This window comes from Prionailurus viverrinus, chromosome D4 (assembly GCF_022837055.1).
Source record: "Prionailurus viverrinus isolate Anna chromosome D4, UM_Priviv_1.0, whole genome shotgun sequence".
NCBI classification, from domain to species: Eukaryota; Metazoa; Chordata; class Mammalia; order Carnivora; family Felidae; genus Prionailurus; species Prionailurus viverrinus.
The window spans coordinates 37,195,234-37,219,926 of record NC_062573.1 but is presented as its reverse complement, the minus strand read 5'-3'; the positions used below and the strand labels follow the sequence as shown (position 1 = coordinate 37,219,926).

Sequence of the window (24,693 nt, the reverse complement as noted above, 5' to 3'; positions counted from 1 at the left end):
GGGCATGTAAGTACCTATCAATCTATTTTTGTACCCTCACCTTATAAAAAAAATTTGAGAGCCTCAGAGAATTAATAAATATGATTACCAACTCCTGCCATGTCAAAAAAAATAAAAGCAACAAAAATAAACACATATTACTACCATCAAAACCCAAAATAAAATAAAAGATTAACCTTACAATAACTTGTAATAAGCTGTTCAGGAAGAAAAAGGTAAAAGGGTGAACACTAAGAAACATTCAAATGGGATTAATGAACATCTTGACCACTGAGTTGCATCAACAAACCTATCATCAGGCAAGTAACAAGAACGAATTACTTAGGAAAGTAGAAGCTACTTGGTAATGATCGGAGTAAGAAACTAAGACGTTAACTCACACTTGAGATAATGTGCACACTTGAGATAGTGTATATCTAACATACCATAAGGTAAGCAATTTTTAACTGAAAATAGTAGGGATCATCATCGAACTGACAAGACTGGCAAAGAGGTGTGTATGCATAAATAAATAGGAAAGTACCTAAAATTTCCTAGTTAAGGAGATGGGTATACCAAATTACAGAAGAAGGAAATTCAGAAGGAAAAAAAAATCAGCCTTTCGTGATCACTGGCTGTCCAACTGGTGTCCAATTTGGTAGTAACAGTACCCCTTTTCTGGCTTTGGAGAGAGAATAAGGCTAAATTATTTAAGTCCAGTGTTCTGAATATACTGTTTCACTGATTGTCTCACTAATAAGTAAATCAGATGAAGCAAATGTTAAAAAAGAATATTTCTAGTGACTGATTTTTCATGTAGTGGCAGTGAGTGTAACTATTTTTAAGAGCGTAACTATTTTTTTTAATTTTTTTTTTAACGTTTATTTGTTTTTGAGACAGAGAGAGACAGAGCATGAACGGGGGAGGGTCAGAGAGAGGGAGACACAGTATCTGAAACAGGCTCCAGGCTCTGAGCTGTCAGCACAGAGCCCGACGCGGGGCTCGAACTCACGGACCACAAGATCATGACCCGAGCCGAAGTCGGCCGCTTAACCGACTGAGCCACCCAGGCGCCCCAAGAGTGTAACTATTTTTAATAGGGGCGCCTGGGTGGCTCAGTCGGTTGAGCTCCAACTTCGGCTCAGGTCATGATCTCATGGTCTGAGTTCGAGACCCGAGTGGGGCTGAGTTCGAGACCCGACAGCTCGGAGCTTGTCTCAAAAAAATAAATAAACGTTGAAAAAAAAAAAAGTTAAAATTAAAAATATCTTAAAATTAAATATTGTTTAAAGGAAACTAAAAAATACAGTATATGTAACATATAAAAGTTAATACACAATCTAATGGTAGAAAATATCATTTTGGGCCCATTTGATGCTCAGAAAATTTACTTAGAGTTGTAAACAAATTTTAAAAATTCATGACATTATGGTTTTTTATTTTATCACCAACAAAAATAAGACTAGATGGCTAATCAACATCTGTCAAATCAGTGAAGCATTCAAACATAACTGGCTAAAATGAGTAAGAAATGTTAAAAGCATACATACACTTTCTCTAAAAAAATAAAAATAAAAATATAAATATAGGTGGTAAATCCATCCTAAAGTTCACTAAATTCCCCAAAAAGGATATCTGAAGTAACAAAAAAAAAAAAAAAACAAAGCAGAAAAAATATTAAACACTTTAGTTAAGAAGAAAATGCTTGAAAGCACAGATTAATTTTGAGAATTACTACACATGTACCAAAATTACCAATACTTGAAAACATAGTCATCACCTGGAATTCTGATTTTGACCAATTCATTTTCTTTCTTTTTTCTTTTGAAAGTTTATTTTATTTATTTTGAAAGAGAGAGTGAATGAGCAGGGCTGGGGCACAAAGAGAGGGAGAGAGAGAATCCCAAGCAGGCTCTGTGCTGTCAGTGCAGAGCCGGATGTGGGGTTCCATCTCACAAACCATGAGATCATGACCCGGGTCAAAACCAAAAGTTGGACGCTTGACGGATGGAGTCACCCACGTGCCCCTTGACCAATTCATTTTCTAAACCAATTCTCTTAAAACTTTCTAAGGAACCAACAAGATCGGTGCACGCACAGCTGAGAAAAGATGGGTCCTAATGATGCCATCTTTTAGAGACACGTGAGGCTGGGGATCCCTTGGACATGGGTGTTCCTTTTCTCTGCTTTTGGTCACCATCTTCTGTGTCACTACTGGTGCTCCACATGTCCCCTGTCTCAGCTCAAAATCTTTCTTAGAAACACAGGACAGAGTTGCATGCTCCAATTTTACTGCTGCTTTGTACACTCAGAACTGGATTATCACAGTTAACATATATTGAGCACATTATATATGCCAGGTACTTTACACTGATTAAAGAGAACCATTATACTATACTCCATTTCTTTTCCTGATGTAGAACTTAAGTATTTTCTTGGGGTTTATAATACAAATTTATAATTTTTTCTCCTCTCATTAGGTCCACTTTCAACATTTTATCACTACTTTTCCTCTTTTTTTATTTAGTGATCACACTTTATGGTAAAAAATGAGTAACACAATATGAAATGCAAATAAAAGAATGCTCTGTAAATGTATTTTTGTAGTTCTACTGTATTTTATATTCACATATCAAGAAAAAAAGACTTAGAATTATTTCTTTAGTTAAGTTAAAATGCCTTCTAATGAGTCTTATACACTAGACTAATAAGCAATGCCAAGGGTTGGGGCTATCTGGTTGGTCACTATTTTTTTTAAATATTTATTTTGAGAGAGAAAGAGAGAGTGTGAGCAGGATGAAGCAGAGAGAGAAAATCCCAAGCAGGCTCTGTGCTGTCAGTGCATAATGCAACAGGGCTCAATCCCATGAACTGTGAGATCATGACCTGAGCCAAAATCAAGAATTGGATGCTTAACTGACTGAGCCACAAAGGTGCCCCCAGTTGGTCACTACCAGCCTTAGCACCTATTACGGTGCCTAGGGCCTCAATATATATTTGTTAAATAAATACTTAAATATTTACTTAAAATTTTTTTTTGTTTATTTTTGAGAGAGACAGACTATGAGAGGGGGAGGGGCAGAGAGAGAGGGAGGCACAGAATCTGAAGCAGGCTCCAGGCTCCGAGCTGTCAGCACAGATCATGACCTGAGCCAAAGTTGGACGCTTAACCCACTGAGCTACCCAGGTGCCCCTTAAATATTTACTTTTAAAGACTAATCTAATCTCTCTATGCAAAACATAATTACATTAAGAAAAACAGACATTTAAGAAAAAAAGGCATGACTAACAAAGTTTTTCTTCAAGCATAATTCTCTTAGTAATAGTTCATTCCTTTCAAATACACACTTGATTTTACTCATAAAAGATACAACTGCACAATACCGTTTAACAATAACATTATTACGTACAAATCAGGAGTGAAGCTTTCATCTGTATAGATGATTGTATCCTGAGCCATGTCTTCTTCTGAAGTGGCTCTCCAGAATGCTGTCAGCTCAGATCTCATGTACCTGCGCTGATTGTAAATATGCTCGTGACATGGTGGCATCTGCTTGACAGTGTTGACGTCCACATCTATGTGTGTGGTGGGATAGGGAGCGTACATGACTTGCCGGAACGGGAGCACAAAGCTTCCGGTTGAATCCTGTCATAATGAAAAGAAAATTCATTGTCTTATATGTCAAAAGACATGAAGAATTATTTTTTAACCAGAAAAACTGGCTTTAACAGATCCATTGTATACAAAGTTTTAGTGATGTGTGCACTAAAGCACTGGCTGAAATAGTGAACACTAGAAAACAAGTAAGCATCCAAAAAGAGAACTGCTTAAACAAAAAATGGCTTATTATTTAGCTACTAAAAATGAATTTGCAGAACAACTGAAGTTATCAATTTGTGTTGATACAGAAAGATATTCATAACGTATTATGGAAAGAGGAGGTTAAAATATGCAGGGATAGGGACAGGGAACTATGTAAAAGATACATACAGAAGAAAAAAAGACCCGAAAGATAGATGCCAAAAGTTAATGGTGGTTATACATTGGATTATGAGAGTATGGGTAACTTTTTATTTTCTTCTTGATTATTCCTAATGTTCTTTTAAATCTCAATGAATATATAATTTTTGTAAGTAAAAAAATGTACTTCTTTCCAAGTATTGTCAGTTGGGTAGTCAACTGCCATGTAACAAATATCTGTGTATGATACACTGGTATATGTTATGAATACAATATAGAGGCTACTTTCAATTTTTTACTCTTATAATGCTATAACAAACACTTTCATAAGTAAATCTTTCTTCTTATATAACTGCTTCCCTAAGATTTCCAGAAATATAGATAGTAAGCTAAGTCTTTGAACATTTTTATTTTTTATTTTAGAGAGCAAGAGAGAAGGAGAGTGCCTGCACATGTGCATGCACTTGAGTGGGGGAGGGGGGAGAGGGAGGGGGAGAGAGAGAGAGAGAGAGAATCTTTTTTTTTTTTTTTTTTTACATTTTTTTATTTATTTTTGAGAGAGAGAGAGAGAGACAGAGCACAAGTGGGGGAGGGGCCGAGAGAGAAGGAGACATGGAATCTGAAGCAGGCTCCGAGCTGTCAGCACAGAGCCTGATGTGGGGCTTGAACCCACGAACCGTGAGATCATGACCTGAGCCGAAGTCAGTTGCTTAACTGACTGAGCCACCCAGGCGCCCCAAGACAGAGAGAGAATCTTAAGCAGGATCCATGCTCAGTGTGGAACTGGATGCAGGGCTTAATTCCACAACCCTAAGATCATGATCTGAGCTGAAATCAAGAGTCTGACACTCAACTGACTAAGCCATCCAGGCACCCCAATTTTTGAACATCTTTAAGGCTCTTGACAAAGAATGTTAAAATATTTCTGAAAGGCTTAACAATTTATACTTATATGGAAAACTCTTAACAAATATTTTTCATTAGATTATAGTTTCAAGTTTTCCTCTATGCATCTGGTATAGGTCCCTTTTAGGGATAAAATTACATAACTAAATGAGAGGGTACTGAGAAAATAAAAGTACTAAGTACCTTATCATGCTTTTGATAAAAAGAAGTTCTAATTTTCAGACTTGTAAAATTCAAATCGGAAATAGTTACATCCCTTAAGTAGTTTCTGTATTATTCTGAGCTCAAAGCATGCACACTGTTAAAAATGCAAAAGCTGAATATAATTTTTATTTGCCACAACTTATTTTTTTTTATTTTTTTTTTTATAATTTTTTTTTTTCAACGTTTATTTATTTTTGGGACAGAGAGAGACAGAGCATGAACGGGGGAGGGGCAGAGAGAGAGGGAGACACAGAATCGGAAACAGGTTCCAGGCTCTGAGCCATCAGCCCAGAGCCTGACACGGGGCTTGAACTCACGGACCGCGAGATCGTGACCTGGCTAAAGTTGGACGCTTAACCGACTGCGCCACCCAGGCGCCCCATTTTTGCCACAACTTTTAATATGTTTTGTTTCATTTTGCTATGCATAGATCCTCAAGAAAGCATTCGCTATGAGAATCACATAACCATTAGGAAATCTACCTTCTCCCATCTTTTGACTGTAATTGAAACATCAATGATAGTTTCAATAAAATGAATAAACTGTCTTCCCTGTAATTATTGAAAACAATTTCTAATTTACATTTATCTGCCTTGCTCCTTGAAAAGCAGATTCAAGCAGTCAGAGAAAGACAAGTACCATATGATTTCACCCGTCTGAGGAATTTAAGAAACAAAACAAATGAACAAAAACTATAGAGAACAAACTTATGGTTATTAGAAGGGGATGGGAGGATGGGTAAAATAGGTGATGGGGATTAAGAGTACACCTATCACGATGAACACTGAATGTACATAATTACTGGAACACTGTATTATACACCTGAAACGAATATAATGCTGTATGTTAACCATACTGGAATTAAAAAGAAAAAGAAAATAAATAAAAGAAAAATGTAAAATAATTTAAAGCTACCTACATGTGAAAATATATATGCATTGTTCAAATCCTATACACAATTTTGAAGACAGGAAGCAGCTTTAAATTTTTTTTCAATAAATGAATATAGTACATAAAAAATGCTAACACAAAAATTCAAATCCTTTTCAGAAAAAAAGTAACTATTTTAGATGTGCAATCTGATTCAACCACATATATATTTTTTAATGTTTTATTTATTTTTGAGAGAGAGACAGAGTGCAAGCTGGGAAGGAGCAGAGAGAGAGGGAGACACAGAATCCAAAGCAGACTCCAGGCTCTGAGCTGTCAGCACAGAGCCCGACGCGCGGGGCTCGAACGCACGAACCACGAGAACAAGACCTGAGCTGAAGTCAGATGCTTATCCGACTGAGCCACCCAGGCGCCCCAGATTCAACCACATATTAAAAAACAAATAATCCTGGAGCCAGACAGGCAGTTATAGGAAACCAAACAGACACACACACAAAAAGATACTCTAAGCTGTTTCACTCATACTAATTATAAATCTGTAAGATATATACTCTGTGCTCAGACTTGTGCATAACAGTCAGCTCCTTGGCATACAAACATGAGATGCACCACATGCTAATATTCACAGTGTATTTATACAGAATGTCAAAAATGATTTTAAAAAATTGCTTTCACATGTGACAAATGGAAAGTATACCTTTAGCAGGCCTTGTACAAAGAGCCCTGACTCGTATTTAAATGATGATTCTGCTTCACATAATCTGGAACATTTTCTCTCTGCTGGAGTCAGAAAAAGGCATAATGTTCTCACTATCTGTAAAAGAAAATATTTTAGCATTAAATAAATAAATAAATAAATTTTTTAAATAAATAAATTAAATTTTAATTTAATTAAAAGGCCACTGGTCTGCTTATGAAAGAAATCTGAAAAGAAACTTCAACCATACTGTCGATAAAATACATCCTGAGAAAAAAGTTTTCCTTAGTCACCTGGAGTAGTCCATGGGACATAACAGTTGTTGCCTAAAATAGGAATTCTGTGGTCAAGTAAGTTTGGCAAATGGTGGTAAATGTATGGTATCTCAAAACCTTTAGCATTGGAATATATATTGACTTTCCAGGTGATTGATATAATATGCATACTTTATCCAACTCTTTGACCATGGAACTTTTATATTTCAGTAAGAACTAATGACTTAATATAATTATTAATTCTATTTCCACCCAGCAGCAAGTATTTTTCAAATGAAAATAAACAATTTTGGATAAGAAAACTAAATGCAGTTGAATTAGGCAGAATTATGGCTTCGGTTGAACAGTTCAACATATGAAATCTCATTATAATGAATATCAGGAGTGTCCAAATCCTTCAACAGAATGAGAATTAATTCTATCAAATTTGATTTAAAATAAGCAAGCCTTTGGTTGGGGTTTAGAAATCTAGGATTCTAACAGGATTTGATCTATACCTCTATTAGGAAAAGTAAAAAGCCATGTAAGTATGTTGGAATTCAGACTATATTCAGAGTTTTTAGATTAAAGTACTAGCTTTCAATATAGAGTGATGGCATCCGTTTTCTCAAATTAAAAAGATAAAAGAGAAGTGATCATGCCAGAAGAGGATGTGGAATGAAAAAAATGTTTTAAAATACACAGGGCCCCAACCACAGAGCCTCTCTCCTTCCAGAAAGCTACTGGGAAGTCCTTCTGTGACCCTGAAGGGTCTGGGTGACACAGAGGGAAAGTTACCTCCTTGGGGTAACAGATGTAATAATAAATCACTAGACCAGTATAACAACAGAGATGCATTAACCTTTCACAAATGGATGTATGGAAAAATATAATTTTGGTAAATTAAGGGTCATGCAAGCATACAGGGTAGGTAACTTGAGAAAAAAATTACAAATATATTTGTCAAGGAAATAATTATTGCTAACATATTTCCTATATAAAACATAAAAAGAGAAGTTAGGTTTGCTTAAACTGATAGATATGTGCAATTTCTCTCTTTCTAGTTAACAGTCAGTGAAGAAAAGTACAAAATCCCTTAGTTTAGTGCCTAACACTTGGAAAAGTAAGTTAACTTCATTAATTCTTTAGTAACTCATAGAGCACTGAAGGAAGTGGTCACAGACGTTACTGAGTAAAACATAACTTCCACTGACCACTGAACAGTGATAGGTCCCTAAAAGAAACAGATTTAGGAGGAAAATAATATAAGAAATCAAAATGAATAATTAGATAACATTTCTTTGGACTTAGGATCACAAGTACATGGTTATCTTCATACTTATTAAGTGACGTCAGAAAATAGAAGACAAATTTTTTTTTTTAATTTTTTTTTTTTAACGTTTATTTATTTTTGAGACAGAGAGAGACAGAGCATGAATAGGGGAGGGCAGAAAGAGAGGGAGACACAGAATCCGAAACAGGCTCCAGGCTCTGAGCTGTCAGCACAGAGCCCGACGCGGGCTCGAACTCACAGACTGTGAGATCATGACCTGAGCCGAAGTCGGATGCTTAACCGACTGAGCCACCCAGGCGCCCCCAGAAGACAAATATTTTTTTAAAATACCTTATTTTAATGAAATTCTCAAAACCATTTATACAATACTGAGAACTGTATCATATTTATGAATATTATTAATGAATTATCAAAATGAAACTGATAAATGATTTCCTATTTAAGCAGTTTACTTCGACTTACTTCTGCACAGGGTGTCACAGTAATTTTGCTTGACTACAACCTAACTTTTAAATCACAATCCATGATATGTTAGCAGTATTAAGAAGTGAGATTATTTGCTGGATTATAAAATAAATTACCTTATTTACTTTTTCTGCACTGCTACCTACTACGACTGAACAGCCACAGGTCTGCAGGTGTGAGCTAATGGCACTGCAAGGTGGAGAAAAAAGATGAAAAACATTGGCTGTAAAGCAATTTCACAAACTAAACAAAAAAGGGGCATGCGAACTTCAAGTAACAGACTAGCTTTACATGATGAATGACAAACTGTAAGTAAAATGCCACCTTTTATTTCCACGGTACTTTACCTTTTTTCCACAGGCCTTTCACACAGATCCTCCCATTTGAACTTAAAACCCAGTTAGTAAAATATCACCGTTTTATAATGAAAGAAACTGAGGTGTTGAGAGGTTAAGTGATTTACTTAAAGTCAAATGGGATTAAAAACAAGGATATGAACAGCTGACAGTGAGTGGAAGGGGGACTAAAGTCCTTCTGATTCATACTACGTAAAGCTTCCGGGTTCAAAACACTCACACCTCTGAGTTTCCATCATGAACCTAAAGGAAAAGACTATGGACATAAAAGCAAATACTTTATCCTGTCACTTCTCATCAAAAACAAAATAAAACTTCACAATAATCTGCAATCATAAAGAATCACTGAGGTAGAAGATGAGATTCTAAGTGCAGAGAGCGCACTTAGTAGAGGGATAAATGTTGGCTGATATTACTGTCATTAACAGTCATTAACATTTTCCTTAGAAGAGACAGAAGTAGAAAATGTTAGCTATTAGCTGTTACATGCTTATACGTTCCAGGTGCTGTTTTAAGGGCTTGGTATGATTTATCTCACTCAATTCTTACAACAATCCTATTAAGTAGGTACTACTATTATTCCCATTTTACAGATGAGGAGATGGGGGCACAGAGGCTTCAGGTATCTTGCCCCAGTTTACACACAGCAATAACCCAGGAAGTCTGGTTTTAGAGCCCACACTCTTAAGTACTAAAATCTACTATAAGATGGAAAGGATAAGTAAAAATAACAAATAATTTTCTTTTCTAGGCCTAAATAACTTAAGTGCATCCACAATGCAATTCAATTTGTAAGGGTTCTGTGATACTGTGATTTTAAGAAATAACGTATTTGTTTTTTATCCACATTTCCTGGCTCACAGCTCCCATAACACTTAGAATTTCCTAAGTGCAGGAAAAGATAAAGATGCCTTTTGTTATGTTAATGAGCGACTTTTGGAAAACATCTAAGGATGGGGGCTGATTGCCAATGGAGCCAACCACTAAAGATTAGAACTTTCAGTCCCTCCAGCTGACTTCTGGGTAGGGGAGAGGGGATGGAAGTTATCACCAACGGCCAATGATTTGATCAACCATGTCTATGTAACAAAGCCTCCATGAAAACCCAAAAGGAAGGGATTTGGAGAGCTTCTGGGTTGGTGAACACGTGGAGATCTGGGGAGACATGTGTGCTCAGAGATGGTATGGAAGCTCTTCACCCTTTCCCCAAACCTTATCCTATGCATCTCTTCCATATAGATGTTCATCTGTATGTTATATTCTATCCTTTACAATAAACCAGTAATCCAGTAAATAAAATGTTTCTCTGAGTTCTGTGAGCTGTTCCAGTAAATTAATGGAACACAAGGAGGGAGTCATAGGATCTATAGCCAGTTGGTGAGAAGAACAGGTAACATCCTGGACTTGTTACTGATGTCTGAAGTCCAAGGATGGGTGGTTGGGATCTCTAATATCCAGCCAGTCAGAAGCACAGGTGAAACCTTGGGCTTGTGACTAGTGTCTGGAGGGTAGGTGGGACACAGTCTTGTGGGATTGAACCCTTAATCTGGGGAATCTGACATTATCTCTAGGCAGAAAGTGCCAGAAATGAATTAAATCGTAGGACCCACTTGGTATCTAAAGCATTGTTTGTTGGTGTGAGGAACCCCACCAACATTAGAAATGGGTCTAAGAATCCCTTTTGTTCTTAGTTTCAGATTTAATGAGAAGTAAAACAAGAAACCAGAACCAACAAGATTTTCTGTCTGGGCACTATGGAAACTCGGCTTCTTTCAGTATTAAAAAGAGTAACATCAAATATGTCACAGACATGTAACAAATTAAAAAATAACACAAAGCTAAATAATAGTTCAAATATGAAACAATGTTCCTAGAATAGTTTGGGTAGCTATTCTATTACTTTCTTCCTTCCAAATCATGTCATTGTTGAGCATAAGATTTCTATGTGCTTTATCCACCTTTTATAAAGGAAACAAAATTCTTACTTGAGAAGGAAGCCTTCATGACAACTGTCACCAATGTCATCATCATTGAGAACTGTATCAGCTATCTAAAATGTACCACAAAAAAAAGAAGTTATTCTGGTTATAATATGGCAGTGAAATAACACTCTCAAGTCTCGGTTCAACAGAACACATTGCCCTCATTTCTAAGCATCAAGAATCCTAATAAAGCCATCTCTGTGCTTCTATAAACTTTCAGGAGAACAAATGTGAAAACTTGTCAGGCAGGTTAAACAACAATTTTTATGAGAACAACTTCCTATTCTTTGCTGTCAGAATCAGGAGACGATTCTTAATGACACAGTCAGAAAGAAACCGGAAAAGTTTCCTAAAGATTTCTCTATGCACTCTTACCGTGTGATTCAAAATGTCAACATGTGATTAAGAAACTAGATTATGGAATATAAGTAAACTTGTGTTTATCACCACTGACTTGTACACTGCTTTGTTACCAAAAGTACTGCATTAAATACTGACTGCTTCTTTAAGGTCTGGAATTCTCCTACTTCTAAACTAAATAGGTGTAATTCTGTCACAACTGTCACTGACCAAAAAAGCCTCTTTTTGGCCATAAAACTCAGTATTTTATGTGTGTGTTATTAAAGTGGTTAATACTTCATAGGAATAGCATGTATGACAAAAAATGCACACTAGTAAAATTAGAATGCTACTAATATACATAATAGTAATAGAACTCAAGGGAATTGATAAGAGGTGGTACCATTGTTCTTATTTAATAATACAAGTCATGGCTTACATCTATTTCTTCAGGAACACTGTGTGATTTCATAGATGAAAGCAGCTCCATTACAGGAATTACTTCGCCAGTAAGCATTGGAATAATACTCTGACCCTGTACAAAAAAAGCAAAATGAAGCAGAAAAAAAAAAAAAATTACACAATGAAGGTATCCCCTGCTTTTCCAAAGTTCGAGTTACACCATTTTGCTTTTATCAAAGACCTACATTAGTACCTGTTTTCAGTAACCAAAAGGAATCCAAAGAGGATTTTTGCTTTCACCAAAAAAAAGGTGAAAAGCTAAAAGGGGTTGAGCACCTGTTTTGCAATGAACCCCTCTAAGAGGCAGCACATAGCCTGAGCGCAGGAGAGGCCCTGCCAAGCTCCTTCCCCAGGAACTATCCTAGGCATCTCAGCATCAAGCCACCTTAGCTTTGGATGGTGGTGAGCATCTGTGCTTTGTCTCGATTTATTTTGTGCATTTCTTAGCAGGGTGTGTTCTAAGGTATCTGAGATGTGTAAGACGGGTTATGTTTTGGGTCTGGGAATGCCCAAGAACTTTTCCATGTAAATTAATGGTAATTGCTTCCTCACTTTATGGCCATTTCAGTGTATGAAATGTTCTATGTGTATGAAATATTCTATAGGAACACTCTACTTTTGGATAGCGGGGAAAACCTGTAGAGGACCAACAGGACAATAAAATATTAAGAACCGAAACCAAGAATGACACCCTTTGATAGAAACACTCAATAGCTTGTTAGAACACAGCCCCAAACATGTCTACCATTTCAAAGCATTTCTAAAAGATGTACGTACTATTTTAAAACTGATTTTCATCACTCACCATTGGGAAAATGCAAATCACAATTACTGAGATATCACCTCATACCTGTTAGGATGGCCAATATAAAACAAAAACAAAAAGAAAACCCAGAAAATAACAAGTATTGGTGACGATATGGAGAAATTGGATCCCTGTGCACTGTTGGAAGAAATATAAAATGGTGCAGCGACTATCCAAAATACTCTGGCGGTTCTTCAAAAAATTAAAAATAGAACTAGCATATAATCCAGAAATCCTACTTCTGTATATTTATCCAAAAGAATTAGAGACAGGCTCTCAAAGAGATATTTGTACTTCCGTGTTCAATGCAGCATTATTCATAATACCCCAGGTATGGAAACAACCTAAATGTCCATCTATGGGAGCACGCATGAAGAAAATTTGGTGTATACATACAACGGACCTTAAAAAGAAGGAAATGCTGTCATACGCAACATGGATAAATCTTGAGGACACTATGCTAAATGAAATATGCCAGTCACAGAAGAACAAATAGTGCAATATTCCATTTATATGAGGTATCTAAGTAGTCAAACCCACAGAAGTCAAAAGAAGAACGGTGGTTGCTAGAGGCTGGAGGGAAGGAAAAATGGGAGGTTACTGTTCAATGGGTATATGGTTTCAGTCATACAAGATGAAGAAGCTGTAGAGATCTGCTGTATGATAATGTACATGTAGTTAGCAATATTACACAATACACTTCAAGTTTTGTTGAGGATAGATTTCATGTTAAGTGTCCTTTTCCACAATTTATTTTTTTAAACTTTTTTTAATGTTTATTTATTTTTGAGAGAGAGACAGAGACAGAGACAGAACATGAGCAGGGGAGGGTCAGAGAGAGAGGAAGACAGAGAAGCCAATGCAGGCTCCAGGCTCTGAGCTGTCGGCACAGAGCCCAACGTGGGGCTCAAATGCACAGACCAAGAAATCATGACCTGAGCCAAAGTCGGATGCTTAAATGACTGAGTCACCCAGGCACCCCCCCCACTTTTTTTTTAAACTTTTTTTTTTAAGGTTTATTTATTTTTGAGAGAGAGACAGAGCATTAGCAGGGGAGGGTCCTTTACCACAATTTAAAAAATAAAAGTAAAATAGTTTATAAGAAATTGATAAATTAATAAAAGATTTGCTTGATAGGAAAAAATAAATAAACTCATTTTCATTCTTCTGGGAATGACTTTCTTTAGTCAGAGTGGAATCATTGGCTTATCATTTACTGTTACATGTTATAATTAAATTGCCATGCCAAATTTAGAAAGGATTTCCTTTGATATTTATTTGAGATATAAAAATTCTTGTTAATTAAAGGTCATTGATGCATTTTATATTTAAAAATGAGGAAAAACTTGGAGCCTGGGCGGCTCAGTTGGTTAAGCATCTGACTTCGGCTCAGGTCATGATCTCACAGTTTGTGGATTTGAGCCCTGCGTCGGGCTCTGTGCTGACATCTCAGAGCCTGGAGCCTGTTTCAGATTCTGTGTCTCCCTCTCTATCTCTGCCCCTCCCCTGCTCATGCTCTGTCTCTGTCTCAAAAATAAATAAACATTAAAAAAAAATGAGGAAAAACAAGCACAAAAAGGCTTAGAAATAGCAAATAACTCAACACTCAACGTCTACATTCACAATAAGGTTTAGTACTCAAATGCAAACTGAAATCATCACATATATGTTAACAATCAATAAAACAGACAAGTTTCCTTTAGAATTCAAGATAAAATTTGAATTATTTATCAAAAATGCAATTTTGAAATCTGCAGTTTCTAGAGTGAAATTCCAAGTTCAATATAGAACATCACAAACGCAGAGTGTCTCAAATGGATGATCTCTCATTTATTCATTACCATCACCCCTGCCCCCAAATTTCTGGACCATCCTGAATATGTAAACTTTTAGAGAGGTAGATAAATTGTCACATGTCCGTTAAATTTTAGCTAAATATGTTTTCAAAACACATAAATAAGATCAATCTAACAGCTCACTCACATCTCATGAAACTATCTTACTCAAACTTTTCAAATGTGTCTTTAAATCTCAGTCATTCCAAGAGTCATTTTTTGAGTGACTATAGCCAGTTTTTCAGAAACTTGGGCTTTAAATGTGATGCTGTCTGTGGGAATTTTATGCTAAGTCCTAAGCCTCCTTGCAAGATATAGGTTTTATTAAAAAAAAAAAAAGAATCCATCCTGTAGTAGCCTCCAAACATAACCACTCACTGTTTCTGTTTTTTAAAAGAATTTTTAAAATTCTTGTTTACAATTACAATCAACACAGGCAATTCAACAAGAATAATGACAAGCTATAAAGGGATTTCCTCATAAAGTGATTTTTATCAGATGATAGCTATAAGTATCCAAAACTTGCACTGAATGAAGTCAGTGATTGATTCCAGACTCATGTGTCATCCCCAAATAGTATTTATTTGTTCAAAATAAAGTCATTTTAAGCACATGATGGGAGATTCACAGGGATTCAGTTATCAAGCAGCTTCTTTTCAGAAAGGAAAACTGTAGGAAAATACTTTCCCTTCGGTGTAGGCATATATATAGTGCCATAAACCGTATCTCAGATATTTATCCTAAGTGAATGGATATCTTCATCACAGCTTAACAAAAAAAATTCTACGAGCCTGAACACAGAAGAGACTCTAAAGTAAATGCCTCAAGTTTCTTTTCCTCCTTTGACTTCTCTAACTTGAACTTCTCAGCAGAAGAATGTTTCCCCTTTAAAAACCTTCTGTTGGTCCAAATACACAGAAGGGACACAATAACATTTTCAAGAAGAGCCCTTAAGAGAGAAATAAAACTGGGGCACCTGGGTGACTCGGTTGACTTCAACTCAGATCCGACTTGGATCTCAGCTCAGGTCATGATCTTGGTGCATGGGATCAAGCCCCCCATAGGGCTCTGTGCTGACACTGTGGAGCCTGCTTGGGATTCTTTCTCTCTCCATCTCTGCCCCTCCCCTACTTGTGTTTGCATGTAACAAAAGTGCAGATAAATAAACAAATTTATAAACAAATAAACTTTAAAAAAAAAGAAACAAAACTTAAAAATTAACAGTGGTAAATTTCTTAAGTATAGGTTTCTAGTTTGAAAAAAAAAATCCCAGGAAAAGTAGAATTTTACTGGGTCCTAAATATCTTTATCTTGAGGAAACCCTACTAACTACTCCATAACTAGCAGGTACATCTACAGGTTGGTAAAAGTCCCCCCAGTACTTGGCACCCTGCTCATTACCAGTAAGTAAAGGCCAGGCTTTTCTGGGTAAACGGAAACATCTTCTAAGTGTCAGATCTTTCCCCAGGATTACCTCTCCTCTGGCCTGGGAAGCTATTTACAAAAGTACAGACATAACAATTTTGTAAAGTAGGTCATTCTACAGGGTTTTGTATTTTCCTGGTTTAAGTCCCTGCATATTCCAATTTTTAGAAAAGTTACTGTTCAAAGTACTATTATGTCTTAGGTATGCTAAGGAAAACCACAGTAAGGACAACCCAGCCACAGACTAGAGTTCAAACAGAAGGAACACTGAGGGTGGCCAGCCAGCAGCAATGGGAGTAAAAGCAAAGAGCCCTTTCTCCATTAGAGATTCCCCTTCAGAACATCTCTGCCCTGCACTAAAATGGTTTGCATTTAATTTCCATAAGGGAAAGCGTACCCTCGCAATCAAATATCTCAAATACTGGTGCCTGTGCCCTAAGGACATTAAAAGCCATGGGATAAACATGACATGCTTCCCTAGAGACTTATTACCAGAAGAAGGTGAGGAATATCACTGGCAGACTGTGATATTAAATAGATATAAAATATAAACTGCATGACTTTTAAAAATACAATGTGAGACTTCAAATAAATATTATGCTTAGAACTGTGCCTGTACCCCCAGATATCTTAGGAGTATACTCACTTCCCTCCTGTTATAACTTCTGTGGAAATGTCTGAGAAGCAACGCCTTAAAGAAAATCTCATATAAAACTTAAAATTTTTAGTATGGACAAGTTATTCAAAACTTGCTCTATACAAACAGAAAAAAGGTAGCAAAATTGCTATTATTCTCCACTTATTTAACTCTTCAGATCTAAGATATGGAAATTTTCATTTAGTTTATTCCATATATTTCCACAAAGGCTCTGTTCATTTTCAGATTCACTCTGTCAAAATAGTATGGCTTCAAGGCCTTAAGAAAAGTAGCCCTCAGGGGTGCCTGGGTGGCTCAGTCAGTTAAGTGTCTGACTTCAGCTTAGGTCATGATCCTGTGGTTCATGAGTTCAAGCCTGCATCTATGCTGACAGCTCAAAGCCTGGAGCCTGCTTCGGATTCTGGGTCTCCCACTGTCTCTGCCCCTCCTCTGCTCACATTCTCTCTCTTTCTCAAAAATTTATAAACATTGAAAAAAAAAATTAAAAAAAAAGAAAAAAGAAAAGTAGCCCTCAGCCTTATATAGATACATGTCATGAGGTTGTACTTTTTGATAGCAAGCATTCTGTATCTTACCTGATCTTCCATTCTTTCTGTGCCTTCTAAGACTATTTTCTGGACATTTTCTTGCCTTTCCTAAGCAAGAGAAAATTTATTAAAGTTAAAATTAAAAAAAACATCTTGATACTTGTTTAGTTTTCACTATACAGTTAAATGGTAGACATGCTGTTGTGTAATTTAGTTCATGGGAAAAATACTTTCCACATTAGGGCAGGAAAAAAAGGGAGGGGGCAGGAAATTAATCCAACAAATTCCTTCTCTTATAAACAATACAAAATAAAATAAAAACACCCTTTTTTCTGTAGTTAAAAAAAGGTAAGTTGTCAGAAAACAGTCAATGTAACATCTGCATAGTTTCACAAAGGAAACTAATGATTTGTACTTTTCAAATTAAATAAGATCAAGTTGAATCTGGGGCTTCCTGATTTTAAATGATTTTCATAAACATTTAAAATAAGAAAACATGTATGCAAACATAGTAAAACACTATTCTTTTGAAAGACGCTATTTCTCTTCACTATTTGGTAAAAGCCTTGGAAGATTAATAATGCTTTAACAGACTTCCACATTAGTATCAAAACCGTAGAGCAGAAGAGAGTTAAACTTGTTCTTTGGATCTGCCAAAAATACACGAAAATATAAATACCACTAAATATTAAACTGCAGGATTTAGGGGATGACAGTAATTTCCTCTGGCTCAATCTGCAAAATTAAAAGGAGCGTCTCCTAGAAACCATTTCGTCCAATCTCATTTTACAAATTTCAGAACTTGGTAAAGTTAAAGAGACCAAAGGCTACATGGCAGGCTGCTTATGAAACACTTGTTTTGAACTGCTTGTACCTACACACAGTACTAAGTGAAAAACAGGGTCATGCAATGCAAAAAGAAAAAAAGGTTTTATGGTTAAAGGTTCCCAAGACAAACCCATACTCTAAAACTTATTACAATATTCTTAATTTCTCTGTTTTAGCTTTTTACTTATAACAGAGAGCTATCATCCCCTGCCTTTAAGGGTTATTATGAAGATCACTGACATCAGACTACTAGACCTATCTATCTAATAGGGCAGACGCAGGGGCACCTGGGTGGCTCAGTGGGTTAAGCATCGGACTTCAGCTCATGTCATGATCTCATGGCTTGTGGGTTCAAGCCCCGCGTTGAGCTCTGTTGCTGATGGCTCAGAGCCTTGAGCCTGCTTTAGATTCTGTGTTTCCATCTCTCTCTGCCCCTCCTCTGTTCATGCTCTGTCTCTTTCTCTCTCTCAAAAATAAATAAACATTAAAAAAAAATTTAATAGGGCAGATGCAAATAATAGCTACTGCTTGTAATTAATTGCATAGAATTTCTAAAAGTTAGATATAAATGTATCAGAAGATAAACATTCAATGGCTAGATTAGCATGATTAATACGCTCAAAAATCACTCACCTTGTGCATCCATATCCTTCCTTTTCTGATAATATGTGTTAGTCTATCAACACACACTCTGTGAAGCGGGAGGTAGAAGCTAAGTTCGGTCTGTGGAAGGATAATTGATAGACCATATGTGCTCCTATCTCCATTCCAGTTTCCATCAAAGATCAATGAAACAATAATGACTCCTTTTTCAGAAAGGACAAAAAACTTCACATCTATAGCCCCACTCTCTGCGTTTCGGAGGATTTCTCCATTTAAGGTATGGTTGGCAAGAAAAGTTATTTCTCCATCGCTGAGAAGTAGCTGTTCTGTCTTAGGAGCCCAAATGTGTCTTACTCTAGGACCAAGAATATTGTCCCAGTAAGCAAAGGTAGCTGCTAATAGAGGTGATTCACCACTTAGAGCAATCTCTGTCTTGGCAACAGCTGGAGATGGTGGTGGACAGAGATTCGACATCACTGCATCCCAACTATCACATTATCCAAATGCTCCAGGGATATCTAAACAATGACATACAAAATCAATAATTAGGTTCAGCAATTTTAAATTCATAGCTCAGAAACTCAAATGATAAAGGCCTATGTGGTTTTCTCCTCTTCAGTCAAAAAGGATTTGAAAACATGTCCCACCAGCTAGCATGGCAAGTGCACATTAAATGCTTGTGAATATGATAACCTTGATACATAGTAAATTGTCACCTATATTCAGAGAATATACTTAGATATCCAAAATAATAATGACCTAAAAAAAAGGGCCTTTGAACATTAATATGAAATACTATACACTACAGCTCATGGAATAGACTCTCACTGTTCCTAAATATCTAGTCTATGTGCAATTCTATTATCACTGGATATTTGCTCCTTAAACCACAGCAACTAAAGAGGAGGAAATTGGGCAGGGGAGGGTTCTGCTACAGACCACCACACTTGTTGTGGGTTGAACCATGTCTGCCACAAAATATATGTTCAAGTCCTACCCCTCTGTATTTGTGAGTGTGACCTTATTTGAAAATAAATGTAATCAAATTAAGATGGGGTCATATTGGATGAGGGTGGATCCTAGTCCAATGATTGGTGTCCTTAGAGAGAAAGATTTAGAGACACACAGACAAAGAGGAAATGGGGTTGTGTAAAGACAGATGTAGGAATTGGAGTGATATGGCTACAAGCCAAGGAAAACCAAACGTGGCTGGTAACTGCTATGAGCTAAGGGGCAAGGAAGGATACTTCCCTACAGCCTTCAGAGGAGCATGTCCCTACAGACACCTTATTTTGGGCTTCCAGCTTCCAAAACTGTGAGAATAAACTGTTGTTGTTTTATATTACCCAGTTTGTGGTACTTTGTTATGGCAGTCTTAGAACAAGTAAAGACACCTGTCAATAAAAACATCCTAAAGCTGTTGGAGGTGGGGGGTGGGGGACAGGGAAGAAGGGAGGAAGGAAAGCAAACAAGAAACAAAAACACAACAATCTGGGACCATAACAAAAATGAGCAAAAAGTCCTGTTATTCTCAACAAGTTCTCAGGGTACTAAAGCCCAATTCAGTGTTTAACATGACACTGAAACATCAAGAGGAAGATAAATACATTTAATATGCTACTTAAATTTAAGGAAGCAGTGTAGCATTGCACTGAGTTCATTACAAAGAGAGTTCTATGCTAAATGGCTAAAATAAAAAAAAAAAAAAAAACTTTAGTTATTTAGAACATGTAAAGAGCACAGTGACTGGATGGGATACTGGCCAAGCCTTTCAAACCACTGAGATAATACACACAGAGACAAAAGCAAACTGCCCAAGGTCACAGAGTCAGGCAAGAATCGAGGTCTCATACATCTTAACCCACTGAAATATAACACTCTTAAGGTACATACTCTATGTGATATTAGTGTAAAATGGATAATTCTTTGCCTAATATTAAAACTGAGGGGCACCTGGCTGGCTCAGTTGGTGGAGCATGTGACTTTTGATCTTGAGGTTGTGGGTCTGAATCCCAGTAAAGAAATTACTTAAAAACAAAATCTTTTTTTTTTTTTTTTAACATTTATTTATTATTGAGAGACAGAGAGACACAGAGCATGAGCAGGGGAGCGGTAGAGAGAGGGGGAGGCACAGAATGCGAAGTAGGCTCCAGGCTCTGAGCTGTCAGCACAGAGCCCGATGTGGGGCTCGAACTCACGATCTGTGAGATCATAACCTGAGCCGACGTCAGTTGCCCAACCAACTGAGCCACCCAGGCGCCCCTAAAAACAAAATCTTTAAAAACAATTGAATGCATATATTTAAAGACCCAAAATGAAAAGAACCATAAGAAACTATTTAAACCAAAAGAACCATTTAACCAAGTCTAAAATTGTGGAATGTGTTCATCATAATGATAAAGGATAGCAATTAATAGGTTAGTTATGATATACCTATCTTTGATTGCAGGACTGCTTTGGGAGGTGCATTTGATCTGTAACTACAATTCATTTACTTAAAGAATTTTATCTGTATCTTGTCAAGAGTTCAGACACTGTTGAAAAGCAGTAGCTTCTATTTTTAGAGTATTAGACGAGCATTTTTATCATGCATGTCAAGGATAGGTATACGGATCTTTGCAAAAACACTTTATTGTATGCATGTGTAGAAATGATTTAACAAATAGGCAGTTTATGTATGTATCTTTTAGTTCTGTAATTCATTTAGGCAATGTTTACTTTTTAATGTGTCATATCAACTTAATAGTCTCAAAAGACTATACTGGACATACACTGTCTAGTTTATTTACAATATCTACTGTTTTGGATACAATTTCAACAGTTTACAATGACAGAATACAGGAATGTAATTTGAATTAAAACTGTAATGATGTTATTTGTCATCATTAGTAACAACAAACAACAAACTGGAGGACAAGGAGATGGATTAACACATAGCCACAAAATTGTATTGTAACATTTTTCTTTTGTTCTTCTGTTTTGAATAAAAAAGGTGAATATTTGGGGCATGTGAACCCCGGGCTCAGTCCGTTAAGCATCTGACTTCGGTGCAGGTCATGATCCCACGTTCATGGGTTCAAGACCCTGTCTGTGCTGACAGCTCAGAGCCTGGAGCCTGCTTCAGATTCTGTGTCTTCCCCCCTCCTCTCTGTGCTCCTCCCCCTCTCACACTCTCCCCAAAATAAATAAACCTTAAAAAAAAATTTTTTTTAAAAAGATGAATTATCATAAGAACAAACCTTTACCTCAAACATTTCATCATTACATTGAAAATAGAAGCATTTCCTAAAACCGAACTGAGCCCTAGAGCAAAATCTGGTTGGATTATGGGGATGGGGAGATTTTTACCAGATTGTGAAAATTCAACTATCACAGACCTTTATTACATTTAGTCTCATTGCTAGTCTCATTAGAAAGAAAAGAAAGGACAAGGTCCATGCTGAATTGTTTAGCTTAAAATCCTGTCAAAATTAATAATTTTGAGAAATGAAATGTTACAGAGAAGAATAGTTAGGAGAGCTGTAAAAATACTTTTACTAACACTTAAAGTCATCATCCTTGGTAAGGAAAATCCATATATATAAAGGTGGCTGCAAAAAATCAGGCCAAAACCAATAGTCTTTTATCTATATATCTATATGTAGTTGGCTACTCCAGAGGGTAATCAAGCAATAGCCATAAGAGTCTTTTGAGGGAAGCCAGGATCCAAATTGGGTGACACGGTGGCTTGCCACTCCTGTAAACAAAGAATAGGGTTCATGAGGATGTACCAATATACTTACTGAAAATCATCCAACATATGCAGGCATAAAGATTATATTAATTACCATCTGTAAAACTTCTGGCAGAGTAGTAGGTTTGAAGCTTTGCTTTTTCTTAAACTTTTGCTAAAAATCAGCCGTCTCTTCTCTCACCGGTATTTACAAAGTTGGCTGGCCCACTGCTGTTGTAAATCAGAACTGTGCCATCATAAGGCTCACATTTCTTGTGACCATGCTTTCAGTTTATTTTCTCCCAGCCCGAAAAGAAGCAGGATCCTTAACCAGCCCACTTCCTAAAACAGATGATGCTCAGGCCAGCTTTAATGACAGAGAACTGTTTGTTAACACCAGACTGTGGGCAACACTTTCTAAATTTTTATCAGGCGAGACTCGGAAATGAAGTTTAGGATATCACTATCAGGCTATCTCTGACAGATCCAAGTTTCTCACATAATAGGAAGCCTAACCCACACAGCTCCTTAGAACTACTTAATTACCACAGGGCCCGAGGGCAGGCTTGAAAGACAGGAGTCTTCATTGTTTTTTGTGGGGTTTTTTTTGTTTTTTTAACTTCTTTCCCTCCCAAAGCAAATTTTGGACTGCTAACAGAGCCAAATAAAGAGACTATTTTATCAACTTTATAAAGAGGGAAAAAAAAAAATCTTTAGCTCCAATGCACTGTTTCCTGGAGCAGGTTAGTGCTGGCTTAGTGCACCATCAGCAACGTTGTCTAGAATTTCTCTCATTTTTGTTTTGGATGTATAAAAAGCAGACATCACCTGGTGATTTTCCAACTAATTGAGGGTATCTGCATCACATAACACCATCGTATTCCAAGTATTCTGACTCTGTATTATTAAGCTTTCATATAATATACTCTAGCTTCCGTGAGATTTCTTCCCATTATGTTAAAAGTTTCCTTAAGCCTGAGAAAGATGGTATCAGTATTTTTCAAGTTAAAAGTACAAATTAAAAGTAATGCCATACGTGTTGTGTCCCCTTGCTTTGCATCACAGGTGAGGGATGGGAACAGTCGGAATCGAAAATTATCCACTGGCCACAACCAGGCTGTTACTTTGCTAGAGCCCAGCTAGCAATCTCCAGTGTTTCTCAAAGGGCCATCTCTCTTGGGCAAGTTCATGACCTCCCTCTGCTGAATACAGAAGACTGGTGAGTTCACGGGGTGACTCAGACCCCGTGTGGGCACAGTAGTCATGTAATCAGGGCACTTCTTTCTGCAAAAGATACCATCAGCCAAGTGATGCTCAAGTCAAAGGTCACTTCCTTTAAGTAAGTCTGTGTAACCTCGGAGCTGTGAAGCAAGTCATGACCCATACAGTGGGAGCACAGCCCAGTCTAGAATCGCTCCCCAAATTTACAAGGCATCAGCAATCTCTAGAAACTTCGATTCGAATTGGGTAGCTATGTGGTATAACCCGGGCCACCATCCCACCCCGCAGTTATCTCCTCTCGAACCCCGACTCGGGGTTCACCGCGCACCACCCGCCCCTGGCCTTCCCCAGGACCAGGCCTCTCAGTGCCGGAGGCGCCTTTCCCTCGAACCCGCGGTGCAGGTGGTGCGGCGGGCCCCTCTGGGTCTCACATAGGATTCCTGAAAGGGGACGGCTCGGGAGCTGCGGGCTGGAAAGCCGGCTAGAGGCCCGGTCTGCAGCCCTAGTCTCCCTGCCGCCGCTGCCGGGAAGGCGGGGGCCCGGATGGAGGCAACTCCACTAGTCACCAGCTGGAAAACCTGATGCCGGGTTTCGGTCAGGGAGGACCAACCAAGCCCGGAGGATAGGTGCCGCCGCGACCGCCCCCGCACGGTCCCAGGACCCCGACCCCAAACAATCGCCGGCCCGCCGGCTTCTCACTCACCCACTCGCCACCACCAGCGACTCAGCCTCCGCGGGCGCAGGGACCGCAACCGCAGCCCGGCCTCCACCCCGCCCCGCCCCCGGCCCCGCCCCAGGGCCCCGCCCCAGGGCCCGGCTCCTCGCTCGTGTTCCGGCCCCGAAAACCCCTTCACGCCGCAGTTGTTTCCCGCCTGGTGCTCCTCTGAGTAGATTTTACCCAATCTTTCGCTTGTCATCTTCAGCGAATATTGTGAAAGTAAGCGGAGGGGAGAAAGGATGAGGAAAACAAAAGCACACACCTCCGAAGCACACACCTCCTGATCTCTCTGGACCCCGCCCCCGAAGGGAAGAAACCGGGCAGCGGGGACGGTTGACGCTTCAAACGCCATCTTTTACGTGGGCGGAAGAAGTCGCTGCTTAATTTCGTTTTCCTCGTGGGACACCGTAGGTGCGTCTTGAAGTTTTCGATTTGCATTTACGTGAAGGCGGGAGGCATGTGGAAGAGGGCGGGCTCCATTTGTTCCATCCCTTTGTTCGATGACGCGTTCGGTGAAAATGGGGGGTAAGGTGTTAGCCGAGATAGTGGTGTCATTAGTGAGGAAAGCTGC

General features: G+C 37.9%; 1 protein-coding gene across 9 annotated transcripts in view; it reads right to left on the bottom strand.

The window, feature by feature from the left end:
* The window catches only part of C9orf72 (C9orf72-SMCR8 complex subunit), a 28,431-nt gene extending 3,944 nt beyond the window's left edge, over nucleotides 1–24,487 (bottom strand). For 2 of the 9 annotated variants that reach the window (XM_047830847.1, XM_047830846.1), the window contains exons 1-9: nucleotides 22,299–22,525; nucleotides 22,013–22,207; nucleotides 18,502–18,989; nucleotides 17,089–17,148; nucleotides 11,768–11,863; nucleotides 10,993–11,057; nucleotides 8,768–8,840; nucleotides 6,639–6,755; nucleotides 3,390–3,625 (exon numbers count right to left, since the gene is read on the bottom strand). In XM_047830847.1, coding sequence (XP_047686803.1) covers nucleotides 3,390–3,625; nucleotides 6,639–6,755; nucleotides 8,768–8,840; nucleotides 10,993–11,057; nucleotides 11,768–11,863; nucleotides 17,089–17,148; nucleotides 18,502–18,945 — 1,091 coding nt within the window. In that variant the 5' untranslated portion in view covers nucleotides 18,946–18,989; nucleotides 22,013–22,207; nucleotides 22,299–22,525. Of the gene's footprint in view, nucleotides 1–3,389; nucleotides 3,626–6,638; nucleotides 6,756–8,767; nucleotides 8,841–10,992; nucleotides 11,058–11,767; nucleotides 11,864–17,088; nucleotides 17,149–18,501; nucleotides 18,990–22,012; nucleotides 22,208–22,298; nucleotides 23,187–23,219; nucleotides 23,468–24,107; nucleotides 24,170–24,384 lie in introns of those variants that run through there. The other 7 variants (XM_047830838.1, XM_047830837.1, XM_047830840.1 and 4 more) reach the window with 7 other exon arrangements.
* Between the last annotated feature and the right edge of the window lie 206 nt (nucleotides 24,488–24,693).